Below are 20,005 nucleotides of genomic sequence, written 5' to 3'. Positions count from 1 at the left end.
CTGCCCTAGATTCTGTCTCTGGATTACATCATATTACTTTTGTCCATGTTTATGTGGAGAGTAATAAAATGTCAGCAAAGGCATTTTCTTTATGTGTACACACACTTATGCATTAAATATGCACTAACTGAATTAAGCATGCCATATTTTAAAGTTATTGCATTTTAAAATGGATAAAATTGGGGGAATAGTGTTAGGAATTATTTAATATCTTTGACTTGGACACCAGTATTAGGGAAATATTTTTTTGAAAAGCATCATTTGTATGTTTTTTTTTTTAGATTTTATTTATTTATTTGGGTAGGAGGGACCACGAGTGCAAGTGAGCACAGAGGAGGGACAGAGGCAGAGAGAGAGAGAGAGAGAGAGAGAAACTCTAGCAGACTCCCTGCTGAGTGTGGACTACAACACAGTGCTTGATCCCACAACCCTGAGATCATTACCTGAGCTGAAGTTGAGTTGGATGCTTAACTGACTAAGCCACCCAGGCACCCCCTAAAAGCATACTCTGTAGTTAAAACCGTTGTACTACATAGTCCATGGGTAGTTTTATTCATTGAGTAACAATTGTGGAATGACTATCATGTTCTGGTGCTAGGGTTATAGTAATATGTAAAAAGATACAATGTCTCCTTTCTCAAGGAGTTTACATTCTAGGGGGAATATGGGACAACAAAAACATAAATAAGTGTATTTATAAATGCACACACATACACCCACAGGTAATATACATGGTGATGATAAGGGCTTTGGAGAAACATAAAGGAGATAAAGGAGTGGCGATAGTCTGTGTTTGTGTGTGTGTATTTGAGGGAGGGAGGGAGAAGGGGAAGAAGGATGAAGAGGAGAAAGAGAGGGAAAGAAAGGGGGTGATCAGCAGAGAGAAGTTGTTCTGTTTTTGACTTATCAGGCATTACTATTGGTGTATACTTGCTCTGTCTTGCTACTTTCAAATGCAGGGCAATTAAGTTATTTTTTTCTGACAATATCTGGAAATAAATGCTACATCTACTTTCCAGAATGTGACTCAGCAGGCAGAAGCTGTGCCATATGTATGCATGACAGTATCCTTGCCCCTTTTATGATATTATGATGATTTAATGAGGTTTAGTTGTAAATTATTGATAAGGCATGAGATGGGTTTGATACCATGAATTAAATGTGTCTCAGTCTGGCTTAGAAAGAGATGCATGGCTTATGTCTGTATATACAATTGGATGACTAATATCTTTACAGGATTTGTATGCCCTCAGTCACTACCTGGAAGGAAGCTTATAAATCTGCCTAAATAGTCAAGGAGATAAAGTTATCATATGGGGGCTTATCTTCCACCTTTTTCCCTTCATGACCTGTATTTGCCTGTGCAGCCTGGGTCTGGGAGCAGGATGGCTTTGCTAAGCAGTTTTGGTGGAAGAGTAAGTACATATTAGAGAGCTATTTTCTATGCTGTGCCTCTTCTTCCTTGAGAGAAGTTCACATTTTTCCCAAATTTAAACTCCCTGCTTATTGCAAAGAGCACAGTGCCTTATTTGAGCCTGTCTCCATTAAGCAGCCTGATTGGTCTACAGCCACTCTCTCCAAGAAGGACTGGGCTGGAATTCACTGTATTAAAAAACACAGGCCTTGAAGGCCAAATATTAAAAATATTCACAGGAATTAGAGCCATGGGATTTCAGTAGAAAAAAAAAAGTGAAATATTCAATATTCTTAAAGTTGAGTGAATTAAAAGACAATAGAATAAATATATCAACATTAAAAAAGATATGTTATTTTCTTAATGAAATTTAAAAAATATTTTAAGATTTATTTATTTATTCAAGAGAGAATGAGAGAGAGCAAGAGCATGCAGGAGCAGGGGGAGGGGCAGAGGGAGACAGAAAAACAGACTTCCCGCTGAGCACAGAGCCTGATGCAGGGCTCCATCTCAGGACCCTGAGATCATAACCTGAGCAGAAACCAAGAGTCAGAAGCTTGACTGACTGAGCCATCCAGGTGCCCCTCTCAACAAAATGTAAGACGATATTTTACTACCCATGTTTTGTTTATTCACTTAATCTGGATGTATAAGCAATATCTTTCAGGTGAAAAAAAAAAAAAGAAAGAAAAGTTTCCTTTTCTTTTTAATTTCCAAATGCCTTTGTGGTTCTATGCTGGGTGGAGTGAAAGGTAAACATAGCAACATGTATTTTACTGCTTGTCTGCTGTAGTCCTGTTTAGATGACTCTCTTTAATAATGATTTGGAATAGAAGGATATTGCTTTTAATCCACAGTGATTCATTTACATTTATTCAGATATGTCATCTCAGAATATACCTGTTTTCTCTTGTACAGCAATTTGAATAGAAATATCATCACAGACTCAGCTCCCGAGTGAATATGTAATGCTTCTTGCAATGCTGGGTAGGCATATATTCTTGATTTCACTGTTGCTATGAAGACACTCCTGACAGTTTGCTTTAGCACCTGCCTATAGCTCAACTGTTCAGCCAAACACCCTCATAGGTACAGAGAAGACTGTTGCAGAAGTACAAATTCTGTGAGAAATGTGTAAACTCAAAATTTCACTATGAAATAACCTCTTAATCCTGGGCCTTCTTTTCAATCACTTCAACTCAGTACCTTTAATTCTTACTGAGGCCCTTGTATAATATAGGTATTTTGGTGTGTGCTGTGCATAATGAATGAGAACCAGCCCCTGTCTTTAAGGAACTCACAGTCTAGTAAGATCTCTACACTAGATTTAGGAGGAAGCAAATGGTAATCTGAGTGAGGCCAATCACAATCTTTTAAAAAATTAAGTTATAGAAAATATCTCTTACCATTATACCATGTGAGGAAGATGAACAAGCAAGGGATCTTTGTCAATTTTTTAAATTTTATTTATTTATTTACTTTTTAAGACTTATTTATTTATTATAGAGATAGACACACAGAGAGAGAGAGAGGCAGAGACAGAGGAGGAGGGAGAAGCAGGCTCCATGTGGGGAGCCCGATGCGGGACTCAATCCCCGGACTCCAGGATCGTGCCCTGGGCCAAAGGCAGGCGCTAAACCCCTGAGTCACCCAGGGATCCCCGGATCTTTGTCAATTTTTGATTTTGAAGGAATAAATTAGTTTGCCTATATAAGTTAATAAAATAAGCTTCTCTTTCCACTGATTGGTTTGAATTCAGTATCAACTGTAAATAGAAATTGTTTGTGGGTTTTTTTTCTGTAAACCTATTATTTTCCAGAGTATTCATAGGTGAAGCTTCAGTATCTAGGGTATGGTGACACATTAACACAGCTAAATTTGATTTTATTAGGGCCATGTTGGTGGTGGGACTGTCTTTAACTGCCTCATACAAATAATAGCACTAGTCACAAACTACCATTTCTTATCTTTATTGGTGATCAGTCTCTTCTGTTGATTATCTATTCAATTTCAGCCAGGACCACATCCTTTATTTTATACACCTTTTACATAGTGACATGTATATGGGATTCTGCACACATATTCTTAGTCTTTTATATTTGCGAAAGAAATAAATGGAGGAAAAAGAAGTCATACACTTTACTGTAGGTTGTTTATGGAGAGCAGTGGAATGCCTGCATTGACCACCACTCTGGCTTACTTGGCAGAGACTGAGGTCCCCCACTTACATTATTTTGGTGACTCCTGAAAGATTGTAGTCTGCTTGTACTTTGGGGAGGGGAAGAAAAGATATCTTACTGAATCAGCACACCAATCTGAGTGAGTAAGAAATGACTTTGGGGCCTGTAAGTTTCACATCTTTAGCACAGAGCCTTCTCTATTGGAAGCATCTTGACTTCAGATCACTCACAGGGAAGAATCCCTCTTCTTTTGTAGCACAAATTTGAGCCGTGGATAACAATGATTTTCAGAAAAAGAATTGGGCAGTTGTGGGTATCATTGACAATCTGATGCATGTTACATATTCCTAGAAAATTCACAGACTGATCAACATGGATGTTTGTGCCTTTGGGATAATTTTTATGATGTTTATGCAGGTTTTTTCACTGAATTTTCCCTATTATTTTCCCCCACCTAAGCAGTTAGTGGTGTCTGTTGCTTTTTTCCCCCTGAAGCGGAGGTTTGTGACTTCACAGAAAGCTTGTTTTGTGCAAGGCATTTTTATTCCCTAAAGACTAAATTCAAGGAGGTTCTTCGGGTTAGTGTCTTAGATGGGAGAGAGAAAGATGGTCTCAGATAGAAAAAGAAGAAAAGAAGGGATTTTTCAACTTAAAAGACATTTAGGCAGAACAAGTGGATGTCCATAGGCAAAAAATAAAAAATTTAAAAAAATAAAAGAAAAAAGAACTTTTAACCAAACCTCACACTTAATACAAAAACTAACTCCAATGGATCATGGACAGAAATATAAAACATAAAACTATGAAACTTTCAGAAAAAATAGGAAAAACGAACATCTTTGAGATCATTGAGTTTTAAAACTTGACATTAAAGGCATGTCTTCATTAGAAAAAAAACATTGATCAACTGAACAGCATCAACATAAAAAACTTCTGTAAATGTTGGAGGAATCAGAGTGAAAGAGGATCAAAGCTAATACAGGATCCCCGAGAGGAGAGGCACTTTTGGAAGTACAGGTATAGTTTCAGGAGCTCTACCCTTGAACCAGAAATAGAGTAGCCCTTATAAGTAGTCAAACCTAGCCTTAAATAATATGAGTTGCTATTGGGTTAAGATGTTGTGAGATTACTATGACCTATACCACCATATCTGCCAGAAGCAAAAAGGTATATCTTTTGGGAGAAAATAAGACATAGACTTCAAATGATCTCTATAATTTTATATATACAATGTCTAGTAGAATTAATTGAACTCTTTTATTTCAACCCCAACCAGTATACTGCAGTGAAATTCTGGAACTAACTACCCAGAGTTAACAGATTGTGCAAGTTACAGGCTTCGTTCTCTACAAAACTGCCCTTATCTCAGATTCAAGATACAAATTGGGGGTGGGATCCTTAGACCATCTGTGCTTCTAACCAACTGATTACTTATTTGGGGGTTCTCCTAATCTCTTTAGATTCAGGAACTCAGGACAATGCTATAATTATGATTCTAGTTTTGTTATAAAACATACAAATTAGACCAGCCAGATGAAGAGATGGATAGGTGAGTTCTGGGAGGGCCTGAATGCAGAGTTTCTCTGCCCTCTCCCTGTGGATCAGGACATCTTAAATTGTTGTGTCCACCATTTAGGGAACTCTGTTGGGCTTTGGTTCCACGGTGTTTTTATTGGGGTTTTATTATGTAAGAGTGACTGATTAAATATTCGACTGCATGGTTGAACTCAGTCTCCAGCCTGTTACTCCCTGAGGTCAGGCTGCATCATGCTTGCAAACTTCTAGTCATCTCATTGGTCTTTCCAGCATGGCCAACCTACGTGTTGAAGCTATCTAGGGCTGCCATGAGTGAACTTATTAGCCTAATTTGAGTTGTGATCTAGGGGGCTCCTGAATAACAAAGCCACTTCTTTCACTTGGGAACTTACAAGTGTTTAGAGTCTCCTTCCCGGGAACCAGGGACATTGGTCAGCCAATTGGTTTGTTATACAACACAGGCATATACAATACTAGTTAAACAAGGAGGAAGAGGAAACACACACCATAGAAGAAGGCACACAGGTCATGGATACACAGATAATAGATTTATCATAATAGAACTTTAAAACATTTATTATTATGATCTCAGAGTTAAAAGAGAAGATGAAATTTGGTAGAGAATTGAAAGCTATAAAAAGGGATCATATAGGCATTCCCAAACTGAAACAGAAGATTAAAATAACATATTAGAAACTCAACAGATTTAACATCAGCTTAGAAGCAGCTGAAAAGAATTAGTGAGCTGAGAATCCGATCAGGTGAATTCAGAATGAAACATTAATGGTTAAAAGATTGGGAAATAGAGAAGAGAGAACAAGGAAATACATGGGAATTGAATATTCTATCATACATATAATTGGAGTCCCAAAATAAAAAGATGAAGGGAAGAGGGCAGCAGGGAAGGTGAGAAGGAGAGAGAGCAAGAACAAGAAAGCTTGCAAATATACAGGACACAGGTAATATTTAATACAACTGCTTCAGGATTCTGCACAATGGACTAGGTATATTAACATAGATTTAAGAAGGACTGTTAGCTAAGGAAGACAGATAAAAAGAAAGAAGACTTAGGACCATGAGAGTAAAACTACTGAAAACTAAGCATGAAATAAAGCACTTAAAAACAAAGAAAAAAAGGCATAGTACATTTAAAGTGACAATAGTAAGATTTACAGCGCAGTTTATCTGAGAAACAACTGGAGACATAAGATAGAAATTTAAAAGTGCTTAAAGAAAATAAGTGCCAACCTGATGACCATTTTATCTACTGAAATGACAGCTTTTAAAAGACAAAGCTGAGGAAATGTATTACCAGCAAACCCACAGCAAAGGAAATATTAGAGGGTTCTTCAAGTAGAAGAAAATTATCTCCGATATAATTTTGTAGATACAGAAAGGGTAGACGAGAGCAGAAAGAAGGTAAATATGAGAAAACTTGTAAAGACTGTTAAGTAAAATTTTAAAAAACCAAGATTTTTAAAAACTATATAGGGGAGCACATGGGTAGCTCAGTGGTTAAGCATCTGCCATTGGCTCAGGTTGTGATCCCAGGGACCTGGGATGGAGTCCCACATCAGTCTGCCTTGGAAGGAAGTCTGCGGAAGGAAGATTGAAGTGCTGTGGTCCCTCCCAAGATTTCTGCCCCCTGCTGTATATGCTCTACATAATCCTCTCCTTTTTGTGTGTGGTGAGGCTATGAGTGTGGTGGATTTTGCACCCATGATTACATAACCTTATATAACAAAGCTGGAAAGATGTTGCAAATGTAATTAAGTTTCCCAGTCTGCTGACCTTGAGTTAATCAAAAGGGAGATTTTCTTCAGTGGGCCTGACCTAATGAAGTGAGCCTGTAATGAAAGGGACTGAGCTTGCTGAAGACTCAAAGTGTGAAAAAGGTTGTCCTGCCAGCCTCGAAGGAGTAAGCCACTATGTTGTGAGATGGTCTATGGAGCAGTCCATGGGGCCAGGATCTGAGGGCAATCTTTTGTTGTTGAAAGAGATCCCCACCTGACAGCTGGCAAGAAAACAGGAACCATACAGCTGAAGCAACTGACCTCTATCAACCACCAGTGAGCCTAAGAGAATACCCTGAGCTCCACCCAAGAACACAGCCCCAACCAACATTTTGATTTCAGCCTGTGAGACCCTGAGAATGGAACCCACCTATGCCATATCCAGACTTCCAACCTAAAGGCTATTGCATGATACATGGGTATTGTTTGCAACTAAGAAGTCAGTGGTAAGTTATTACACAATGGTAGAAAACTAACAATTCCTGGGTGATGTCACTTTAGGAATGAGGATAACAAAAGAAAAGAAACAAGGAGATATTGAAAATGCTCTAATTATTCTTTTTTTGTAATTCAGATATATTGCTCATACTTCACTGATCAGACTTAAGTGTTTGGGGATGAGCCAAGTGTTATGAAACATTGAACTTATCTGTAGTTATCCTGGGAAGAAGAAGAATCAATCACAATGTAGCTGCTATTCCCAGACTTAGAAATATGATTCAAGGTAGAAAAAATGAATTTTCTCTCAATTAATTATTGTGATGTTTAATTTTATGTATTCGCTTCACAGGGCAACAGAGTGCCCAGGTATTTGATAAGACTTACTCTGGGTGTTTCTATCAGGGTGATTTTTTTTTTTTATGACTTTAGTATTTTTTTTTTATGACTTTAGTATTTAAGTTGCTAGACTGAGTAAAGCAGAAAACTGAAATTTCAGGTCTTCTTGGCCCTTGAACCTATCACTCTTCGGACTGGAACTCTTTGGACTAGAACTACACCATTGGCTCTCCTGGTTCTCAGGTCTATGGACTTTGTATATTTATAATACTTTATAATGTTTATTATTTTAATGATTAATGGTATTTTATCATTCTTCTTTTTATCATGCATGTTATATATAAGCCCTATATATGTTAAGAGTTATCTGTGGGGAGCCTGTGTGACTCAGTTGTTTAAGCATCTGCCTTCAGCTCAGGTCATGATCCCAGGGTCCTGGGATTGAGCCCTGTGTTGGGCTCCCTGCTCAGTGGGGATTCTGCTTCTCTCTTTGCCCCTTTCCCCCACTTGTGTGCTTACTTGCTCTCTCAAATAAATAAAATCTTAAAAAAAAGAAATGTCTATATCCTATTGATTCTCTGAAGAACCCTAATATACTTATAAAAAACTTCAGACCTCAGATTTCATCTAGCTGGTTTTCTCTGAGATTAAAATTACCAATAATGTGACCAGGATATTTTAGACCAGGCTTTGCAAACTGTGGTGTGTGGGCCAAATCCAGCCCCCTGACTATTCTTCCAAATTAAGTTTTATTGGAACATAGACATGCACATTTTTTTACATATTGTCCATTAACATGCTTTCAGAGTTAGGTAGTATGAAACAAAAAACATATGGCCCATTCAGTCTAAAGTGTTTACTGTCTAGCTCTTCATTAGAAGAGTTTTCCAGGCCCTGTTCTAGAACTCCTATTCATGGTGGCTGTGAAAGTCTTGGATGGGCCATCAGTTCCAACCAGCAGTCCCAAAGACGTGTGGCAGTCCTGTGCTGACAGCCCAAGTGAATGTGCCTTCAGGATTACACCTTTACAAGAGAGAGCAGGTGGCTAGGGAAAAAAAAGTATTTTTTAATCCATGTAATGTGTATAATCTTTTCAGAGGTTGAGTTTTCTCTAGTATTAGATGCCAAAAAAAGTCATATTGATTTGTATGTGAATTTCGAGACCACAAAGATATCAAATGAATAATTTTATTTGATACATAGAACTAACGGAAGCAAAAGGAGTATGCAGATCACTGCTGAAGTTGAATGGTAGAATCACACACTTGTATGGTAGAAGAATCTAAAAAGGAGGTTGTCTGAATCATGGCTTTATTTCCTTTTCATGTTGTCCTGAGCAATTTTAAAATTTAGGACTTACTATACGTTTGCATATAAATGAGTATATGATACTATCATCAGTTCAATTGAACAAGCAGTATTGAGTCTTTAACTCCATATTTGGAAAGATTGAATATGGCACCATCCTCTTCCTCCACACCCTCGGAGCTCCATTTGCTGTGTAAGGACTCTTCTGAGAGGTCTCCATGGGTTCTATCTTCCCTTTCTTCCTCACAGTCATCCAATGACCATTAGCTTCATTTTGTGTGTCAAGAAATGAGTCACGGAGGAATTCATTGACTTTGCACAAGTTTATACAAAGAAATGACATCTTCAGAAAGCTAGTCACAATCAAGCATGAGAGTGATATGTCCACATTTCAATGCCTTGTCATAGGTGGGAGCAAATAATTATGATTATTCACCAAGGAAGGTACTCTGTGGCAGCACTCACAAAGTGAAAAAAAAAAAGTAGTTTCCTTGCAAGGTGAAGGGTTCTCTTTAGTGCATTGAATCTTTTATTAATTGTGTTTTATGGTTCCGTGTGAAAATCCACTAATTGGAATTGTGTATCTTATAAAATTCTTATAAATATATACCAATATATGCCAAAATGTCATGCTGTGAAGAGCTCCTAAGGACTGTGCTTTTATTATTATGCTAATGTTAGCTTTTTCTGGGCCTGAAATTCTGAAGATGACCTATCCTGGCTGTCAAAGTGCCTGCTCTTTACTGAGAAATAAGTTGTTGGACAATTGAGATTAGTCTTAAATTATATTTTATAAGCTGAAAATGCAGAAATAGCTCATTACTTTTACTTCAGTGGACAACAGAATACTTACAGGAAGTGGAATTGATGACATAATAGGAAGAATTTATACTAATTGGAAGAATAACCTGAAAGAGCCTATTCAGGCAACTTTATGTCATCAACCTGAAATAGGAGCTCCTTAATGAAGTGTATCATATAGGGAGATAATGTGTTATGTAGGCATAAGTTACAGCTGGAAGCCTGGAATTTTTCAGAGTATTATTGAATAAGGCACACATGATTGGTTATTAGGTGTGTGTATTTAAAAAATTCATAGTCAGTGAAATTATAGTGGCTTTGAATTTTCTGATTTATGAGGTGGAAGATTCTTTGAAAAAAAATTCTGTTACGAATGATATCAATGGCCAGTTCTCTTAACACATCTTTTTTTCTTATTAGTGTTAACATTGTTGTGGTTCACTACAAAAATAATGTTTCAGTGAACAGAGAGCTGCAAATGCCCTGTGTTTCATATCCAGTTGACCTTCCCTTAAATTTTGATATCATTGCCACTGTTTGCATTGAAATCTCCCGGGATGCTGAACAACAAAGATGCTGTTGCTCTGGGTCTGCTCACTTTCTTAGAGAATCTTTCTCTCTGATCTTCCTATTGATAAAGCATTTGCTATGATTATGATCATTTAGTTGTATGAGTTTAAATATGGTCTCTAATATCAATTTGGTAAAGTTGTGGGTCTTTGAAACAATTGTTTTCCTGGATTCTGATTGGATACTTAAGACACATTGCAGGGAAAAGGGATGTTCCCTTCCAAGAATGGGTGTATCTGTCCAGGTAGACCAATTTCTAAATAATTTTAAATGTCCTTATGTGATTTATGATGGACTGATTTTTATTATATTAAGATCTTGATACTGGGAGGCCAGTTTTCAGTCAAAATAACTTATGAATAATTGATTGATTGGGCAACCAATGACATGCCATGTACTTACATGGGGAGACTCTGTATATAGCAAAGATTTCCCAGGTTGGCAACGAAGAATTGTAAGTCATCAGATTTTTTATGCTGCCAATGAAACATTTAAAGAAATAATTAAAGGCAGCAAGTCCTTTCAGAAGATATTCAGGAAGCCAATCAGTTAGACCTAAAAGTATTTCAGGTAGGAAGGTGGATCCAACTTTCCTTTTGACTTTATATTTGTGTTGTAAATATTAATTTCCCTTTAAGTTAAAATATCATTAGATTTCTAATTATACAAATAATAAAATATCATTGTAAAATTCAATTAATAAAGGAAAAGTAATGAAAGAATAAAACATTTGAAGGATAATTCTTCATATACTTTATGATGTATAATATATACAATTGTATATAAACATTATTCATGCTATTTGTATCTTAGAGTCCATTTAATTCTTAAGCTTAGCTCCTACATAACCTTTATTATGTAATTGGTATTACTAGCTTGGTATTCATCATTCAGCAGCTTTCTCTATGTTCATACAGAGAATATTTCTGCATTATACATATGTATATGCAGTAGGTTTATTGTTGTACAGAAAATGTATATCATTTGTAGTCTCATACTTAATAATATGTCATAGAATCCCTTCTTTTAATTTTCTGTTGATTTATTTTGTTCTCTGTTTAATCTGTTCAGACAGCTCTTGAATTTTGTTTTCATTACTTCTTTAATAATTAAAGGATTACAGGCCTAAATTTTTCAAAGTTTGCCTATGAATCCTAGACTTTTTATGAAGTGTTCTTATCCTCATTGCATACTAGATAGGATGTAATTCCTATTTCTTCTTTGACCCATGAATTATTTACAAGAGCTTCTGAGTTCTCCAGGTTGGTAAATTATAAAAATATTTTTAGTATTTATTTTCCTAGTGTAATTGGTTATAATTAGAAAATATGGTGAGTAAAGAGCTTTAGTTTAAAAAAAATCTGAAAAAATTTTCTTTATGGCTGCATACAAGATCTTTTTTAAAGGTCAGACTGATTTAAAAATCTGTCTCTTTGTGTGTCTGTCTATATATGTATACACACATACCTCTATATTTTGTCATTTGTTATTTTTAAGTATATAGCCAGATTCTGATTTAATTTGCCTGAAAATTATCTGTGCTTTGAGGTTTTTAAAGCTTTCCACGTGATTCTAATATACAACCAAGGCTAAGAATCACTGCCTTAGTAAACTAATGATTCTAATCCAGTGGTTCTCAGAATGTGGACCAGCTGCGCCAAGGTCATGGAACTTAGTAGGAATACAAATTCTTGCACCTTGCCCTACATCTACTGAATTGGGAACTTAGGGGCAGGGGATGCCCTGAAATATTTATTTTAAAAAGCCTGCAAGATCATTCTGATATTCACTAAAGATTTAGAGCCACTAACCTATTCCAGTGGCTCAACAGTGGGGGTGGTTTTGTCCCCCAGAAGATATTTGGTAACATCTGGGAACATTTTTGGTTATCACAAGCGGGGTGGGGGATAGAGGAGACAGCTGCTGCTGGCATTTGGTTGGTAGGGGGCAGGGATCAGTGAACACCGTATAGTGCACTGGACAGCCACCCACAGCAAAGAATTATCTGGCCCAAAATATCAGTAGTGCTGTTGTTTAGAAACTGATCTGAACTATGATTTTCAGACATTACTTTCTCACTACCACCAGTTGGAGAGCTTTTAAAAATCCTGATTCCAGGGGCACCTGGTTGGCTCAGTCAGTTAAGTGTCTGCCTTTGTTCAGGTCATGATTTCAGGGTCCAGGGATCAAGCCCCACAATCAGGCTCCCTGCTCAGTGGGGAGCCTGCTTCTCCCTCTGCCTTCTACTCTCCCTGCTTGCACTCTCTCTCTCTCTGTCAAGTACATAAAGAAAATCTTTATTTTTTATTTTTTTTAAGATTTTATTTATTCATGACAGACAGACACACACACACACACAGAGAGAGAGAGAGAGAGAGAGAGAGAGGCAGAGACACAGGCAGAGGGAGAAGCAGGATCCATGCAGGGAGCCTGACATGGAACTTGATCTCAGGTCCCCAGGATCACACCCGGGCTGAAGGCAGCACTAAACCTCTAGGCCACTGGAGCTGCCCAAGAAAATCTCTAAATAAAAATCCTGACTCCAGATTTAGTTTAATTGGTCATTGGTGAGGGCATGGCATCACATTTTATTTTATTTTATTTTTTTTTTAAATTTTTTTATTTATTTATGATAGTCACAGAGAGAGAGAGAGAGAGAGAGAGGCAGAGACACAGGCAGAGGGAGAAGCAGGCTCCATGCACTGGGAGCCTGATGTGGGATTCGATCCCGGGTCTCCAGGATCGCGCCCTGGGCCAAAGGCAGGCGCCAAACCGCTGTGCCACCCAGGGATCCCATGGCATCACATTTTGAAAACCTATCCACATAATTATATCTTTAGCCATGATTGAAAACCAAATGATTGATTTAAGGTTATAGCTTCCATGAATGGATGTAGGGAACTATCTATGACATTGTTCATTGGTACACCTAAAACTTTTATAAAGGATGGATCAAGGTGATTGTGACCCTACCAACAATTTTAATATAGAAAGATCAATAAGTAGTCACTATTACCTCCAGATGTGACATAGTAAGGAGTATAAAACACTGGATCTAGATATGTAACTACAATTTTAGGGGTACATGTTAAAAAACATTGTGAGAATGTCATCAGAAATATCCAGAATGTAGAAACTCCAGACAAACAATACATAATGCCAACAAGGAAAAAAGAAGAATAGTTCTTAAAAGACATTTAAGATACTTAACTGTTTTTGTGCATCTTGTTTGGATATGGATTTGAAAGAGCAACAGAAAAACATTTTTGGGAAAATTTGAACAGAGTGGAGATTTCATAAAGATGAATTTTATGTGTATGTGTATATAATATGTGTGTGTGTATATATATGATATATATATATAGGAGTTTTTTGTAGTTGTATGTGGAGGGGTAGCTAGAAGTTATGGGTAAAACAAAATTGGCCTTGTATTGATCATTGCTGACACTGTGTGCTAGGTATATGGGGATTTATTATAATAATTTTTTACTTTCGTGTATTTTTGAAAATTTCCATAATAACAATAGGATGGAATATCATGATAGGAAAATACATGATAGGAAAAGCAGGTCAGAATGGTGTTTGAAAAACTATCAAGACAGTAGATTTTTCCACAGTGTAAAAAAACTCTAAAAAACAAATCAACACAGCAGCCTGGGTGGCTCAGCGATTTAGCACCACCTTCAGCCCAGGGCCTGATCCTGGAGACTAGGGATCGAGTCCCACATCGGGCTCCCTGCATGGAGCCTGTTTCTCCCTCTGCCTGTGTTTCTGCCTCTCTCTCTCTGTCTGTCTCTCATGAATAAATAAATAAAATCTTAAAAAAAAAACAAAAACAAATCAACAACAGTCTGTTGGATTTGGGACCATGAATATCATTTGGTGGTCTTAGCAAATCTGTTTCATTGGAGAAGTGAGTCTGAAAGCAAGATTGGAATGCACGGTGAAGTGAGAGGGTGATTTTCCGGCACATAATGGGGGTGACCAGGAGAGGAGAATATGGTGTAATTTGAGACAGGATAGGGTTATGTGTGTTTGAATGATGAAAGAGATTCTGTAGAGACAGAGACTGAGTCTCAGGGAAGAAACAGAGAGCATGCATAAGCAATGGCTTCCTTAAAACTGTCTCAACGGGTTGGTACGGAGTTCAATTTGGATAATGTATATAGCATTACTTCTACTATATTAACAAATTATTATGTGAGCTCTGGAAGTTGGGTATATGTGATACTTATTCAGAGTCATTGTGTGTGTCACTTTCTTTGCTGATGATCATATTTTTGGTGATCTTTATACTTTTCTATCTTTGTCATTTTGCAAAGTGTTGTAATAAAACATTGAAATTAGTATGTTCTTACATTTCTTTACAATGTTTAATATATCTACAATAGAATTTAGAACCACAAATAATTATATGTGGTTTAATAATCAATTATATGTTGTGATAATCAGATATTAAAGTATATGTAAGCGCATAGCTGAGTATTTTTATGCACCTAAGTTAAATAAGTGAAGGTATTCACTGGTGGGGAGAGATGGAGGCAGAGTCAGACAGGGGAAGAGGTGAGCAGGGAAGAGGGAGAGGAAATGAATGGGAGTAGAGGAAGAAAATGATTAATGAATATGTTTAAATTAAGTGTTTATTCAAGGCAAATTTACAGTGATCACTGTTACACTTATTTCTGTTATTTTTATTTCCAGCTATACTGTCTCATGCCAAAAAGTATAACTTTATCCATAGGCTTTCCATTTGCTTATCTCTTTTCATTAGCTTGAGATAATTGAGTTCAAGACTGACACATGTTAAAATTGAGCTTTTTTTTTCTTTCCTTTTTAACCAGAACTGTTCACTATGAAGGTGGTGCTGTATCTGTTCATGCACGTTCCCTGTGGAGGCTAGAGACACTAAGAGTTGCGTAAGTAGAACTTGTAAATGCAGCCATGTGCTTCAAGTGTACTAGATACTTCCAATGCTGAGGACTTATGCATTTCCATGAAAGCTCACACTAACAACTACAGCAAAGAAGCAAATGAGACACTGAGAAAGTGGTGGAGAGTTTGTCTGTCCTCTTGCCCTTTTGCCTACCTTTATTTTGGTTTCTTAGGCTAAATTCACCAGGAAGTATGCAGTGATTCTATATTATCTGCTCTTGTCTTTACTTTGATTTATTTTGGTAACATCCTCTCATCCCCGTCTGTGCATCTCCTGGCAGAAGGTGTTCCTAAGACAGAGTGATATAAGGTTTGGAAACAGGAAAAATGGTTTGCAAGCCTGTTACACATTTCAGGTCTGACAGTGTCTGGATTTAACCTTCTAAAGGCACATATAAAACAAGAAACTTGAGCATGAACGAGATTACAAGGGTCCTTACTGGCAGTCACTATCTTTATTTACAAATATCTTGGTAGCCAAGTAAGGAATCTGGATTGCAATATGAAGTTACTGTGCATTTGTTCATTACAGAAACAAACAAATATATGTATTTGCATTCTTTCTTTTTTCTTTTTGGTGACTTCAAAAGTTGTTCAGATGTTGACTTTTAATTCCTGTAATAAATGCAATATTGGTGATCAAGGTGTAATTTTGAACTATTTTTAAATAGAATTAAAATATTCACCAGTTTTTTTTTTTTTTTTTGATTATGGAAAGGTTCATTCCTTTGCCTAAAAAGCAATAAGTTTCCAGTGTGTTTGTTCCCAATTACATTAAACTTTTAGGAAATGATTGATTTAAGGTTATAGCTTCCATGAATGGATGTAGGGAACTATCTTAGTATAGAATAGCTATCTTTGTAGACCTAATATTTTGAGATTAATGCTTATCTAATGATGATTAAAATAGTTTAATGGTCTTTAGTCATTTTTGCTTATATATCCCAATGCATTAATTTTTCATTATCAAGCTTTTTTATTACCAGTTTTAATAGATGCGTAAAATGTAACTTATGGTGTATTAGAAGTAGTGATATTTTAAAATGAAAGTTATACCACTCTTTTAAAAGTATCTCATTGTCTCTAATTACTGCTATGATTTAATACCCATCTTTGTTTATTTAAAATACTTGCACTTAGTCTTTTTGAATAGTAGAAATTATATACTCTTTCTCATCATCATCATATTTGTTACTCTCCCATGACAGAATTTTTTATCCCAAATCATATTTTTTATGATTGAAAGACTTTGTTACTCTAGCATATGCCTCTGCAACAAAAAGATATATAAAATAATTTATATTTTTTGTATTTCCAATGATAATGTCTGTAACTTTAAAAAGTTCTTCTATATTAACTCCATTAATTATTAATTAACTGATAATAAATTCTTCTATATAGCTCATAGTTGATAAAATCCACTTAAATGTTAAAACTCTGGTAAACATTGAACTTAAAAGTAAAATTTTATTAGAAATATATCTCTTAATAAGATGGAAAAAGAAGTGGTGGCCTTATAAAACAAAGGGAGGAGAGCTCAGAGCTTTTATGTGTTTCATAAATTATTCAGAAAATTCAGGGAAAGGGGTTTTAAATATATATTTGAATTTCCTTTACCTTGTGTTTTATGAAAATGACAAGCTAATTAGCAAAATGAGTCAATAAAGGTGAAGTTTAGATAGGTGTTGTTGCCATTATAAAACAGACTCCAGATGTGTTTTCAAATTTATTGATATGCCTCCCTTTTGTTATTATGTGCTTAAAGAAATGGGTTAGTTGGTTTAGTTGTTTTGAACAAACAAGGTCCTAAATCTGTCTCATTTTGTAGGTTAAAAAAAAAAGAAGGATGAGAACTCTTGTAAACCAGAGTTTTTTATTGTCAATGCTGTTTTTGATGAACTGTAATGACATAAATTTAGATTGTTCTGCACATCCTTCTATTATGCGGTCTTGATGCTTTTTAACTACTGTTGCCTAGTGTTTGAAGTTTGAAATGGGAAGTGTGGGGTCTGTTTTAACTTTATAGTAGATAACTGAGAATCCAGAAAGAGCCTGATCTCCTGGTCAGCCAGAGGTGAGAGGGTGCATGTCAGGGCCACAGTGTTTGTGGCTCCACTGACTGCCTGGAATCCCCATGACAGCAAAGGACACTAAACAGCAGCAGGTGGAGCAGGTAGTTTTTCAGCCATTTAAAGATGAGAGATGCTTTGGTTTGCTGTGTTACCATAGGAAACTGCTTTGCATTACTATGTTACTGTTTTTAGTTTACTAAATATTTGCTGCCCTTTGATTATCCTGGGCTTGTCCATGGGCATTAGAGGCCAGCTAATTTGGATGGCTGTATGCTAAAGGAAATATGCTTAGACTTTACAGTGTTTTGCTGATAAATGGCCAAATTCATTCCATTTCTTACATAATCCTCTTGGTGACTTGAAAAGAGTGTTTGTAAGTATGTTCCCTAATTAAGTAGATTTGTACATAGTATCCAGAATACCCTCTACCAGAATCTGGTACAAAATATTACTTGGTCAAAATTTCGAACTATTTTGAAATGAAGTTGTTTTGTATGATGATTAAGATAAGTCATTACCTAGGAAAAACATTTAGATGGTTCTTCAAATAATGGGAGTATTAAAAATAATTGTTTTTCATGGCATGTGCAAAGAATATACTTATTTTATAAGAGGGGAATAAACAAAGCTTGTTCATTTACCAGACTAGAAATAATTTAATATTCTATTGTTGGTAAACAAATTTTAATTTCATTTTTGACAATACTGTGTTATTAGAAGGTTTATTGGTACATGGTTATTGTTTTAGTTGAAGGACTTGTGCAAATTAATTACCTTCATAAACAAATCCATGTAATAATGGTCTTATCCCAGTATCATTCTACTGTTAATTTTCCCTGCTAATTTTCTAATTGAAAAATTCAAGTTAGGAATAAGCATAAAATTGACTTACAATTTATAAAGATTGATGAATTTGAAGAAAGTATTCTCAATTTGTAGAATACAAAAGACCCTACATTTTTTTGATGGCCTTTTGAATGACCTTGTATTAAAACAAGTTTATTAATTGATAAAATCATGTTAAAATTCTCCGTATCTTCATTTTTTGTCTGTTTGATTCATTACACAATGATAAAAGCTTCCACTGTAATTGTTTCTGTTGTACTGTTCCACTGTAATTATCTTCCTTTGGTGTCATTTTCTTTTTGCCAATGACATGTGGAGCTTCATGACATACATTCTTTTTAGAGTATGTTTTTTCTCCTTATAAAATACCTAACTGTATCCCCTTTCTGCTTTTTGCCTTAAGTTCTACTTTTTTAATATCATCTTTACCAGGACTTGTTCCTTTTGCATTTATATGCATGATCAAACTTTTTCATTCATTTATTTTTAGTTCTTTAAAAAATTATTTTATTTTCACTGTATTTTTTATCAGTGATAAGAGGCTGTCTGGTTTTGCGCATCACCACATTCACTGAAAGTTGTACATATCAGAGCCTTGTTTTTCTTCCTTACTGTAGTGAGTACAAGGATCAGATACATGTAACTTTCAGTAAACACAGTGCTGTCTGAAACAAGGATGGTGTGTGTGTTGATTTTTTTCTACCCTGTCTGAAAGTCATTTTACAAAGCAGATTTTAATGATCATAACTTTGCTTTTTATCTTTTTTCTGCAACCTTAGTTTGTATGTTCTGTTTACTTGCATTGTAGTGTTTCTTTTTTTTTCTCTCTTGACCTTTTTAGAATTCTTATTTTCTTGGTTTATCTTTTTTGTTGATCAGTTTTTAATGATACGGTTATTTCACATGATTAACTTTCAATGCATAGGAACAGATTTTGAGTACATATATACTGTAATTTATATGTGTGAGTTCCAGTTAGTTACAATTAGGCATTGACTGAATTACCACTATAATTTTCAAGCCTGCAAATCCAACAAAAGTTTTTAACTAGTAAATTCTAAAGTATTCTTTAAACTTAAAATTTCTTTGTCTGTGACTAGTGATTCAATGTTAACTTGGACCACAAGTCCTTAGTCATCTTTGCATGCGGTAGTATATAGTACAGATGGCATTATATTTTAAAGTCAAACTCCTTGAGTTAAATTATGCTTCCATTTACTATTAGTTGTGTAGCATTGACCATTACTTAATGATTCTGGATAATCATTTTGTTATTTGTGGAGTCAAATTCATACCACCAACATCACAAGGTTTTGAGGAATGTTGAATAAGACAATATATGTTAGGCAAAGTTCACTTTCCCAACACATACCTTTTAATTGCTTTTTCTCCTATGATTGTGGATGCTATTGGATCAAGTCTTAACTATGTTTGTTAGGTGGAGTGGAAGCCACATAAGATGGGGCCAGCCTTTCCGACTACGCCATGTCACAACAGGAAAATACTTGAGTCTCATGGAAGACAAAAGCCTTCTACTCATGGACAAAGAAAACGCAGATGTAAAATCAACAGCATTTACCTTCCGATCTTCCAAGGTAAGACAGAAAATATCATGTTGAAGTACCTGCAAGTATGTCCCAACCACATTTCTTTACATTTATTTCTAAATTTACATCTATTTCTAAATTTCTGGTTTTTCTTCCATCCATTCCTTTCCAATAATAGTCATTTCCTAAACCACTAAAACCTGCCCAGGTGTCTCACCTGAGTTATAGT

The 20,005-nt window shown here is 35.8% G+C and overlaps 1 protein-coding gene across 1 annotated transcript in view; it reads left to right on the top strand.

Annotated features, from left to right (window-relative positions):
* RYR2 (ryanodine receptor 2) overlaps nucleotides 1–20,005 on the top strand; it is a 727,453-nt gene that overhangs the window by 326,159 nt on the left and 381,289 nt on the right. Inside the window, exons 11-12 of the mRNA XM_049108740.1 lie at nucleotides 15,221–15,295; nucleotides 19,668–19,824. Of these exons, the coding sequence (XP_048964697.1) occupies nucleotides 15,221–15,295; nucleotides 19,668–19,824 (232 nt within the window). The remainder of the gene's footprint in view (nucleotides 1–15,220; nucleotides 15,296–19,667; nucleotides 19,825–20,005) is intronic.

The sequence above is a fragment of the Canis lupus genome, chromosome 4 (assembly GCF_003254725.2).
Source record: "Canis lupus dingo isolate Sandy chromosome 4, ASM325472v2, whole genome shotgun sequence".
Lineage (NCBI taxonomy): Eukaryota > Metazoa > Chordata > Mammalia > Carnivora > Canidae > Canis > Canis lupus.
This window is presented reverse-complemented; position numbering and strand designations above follow the sequence as displayed.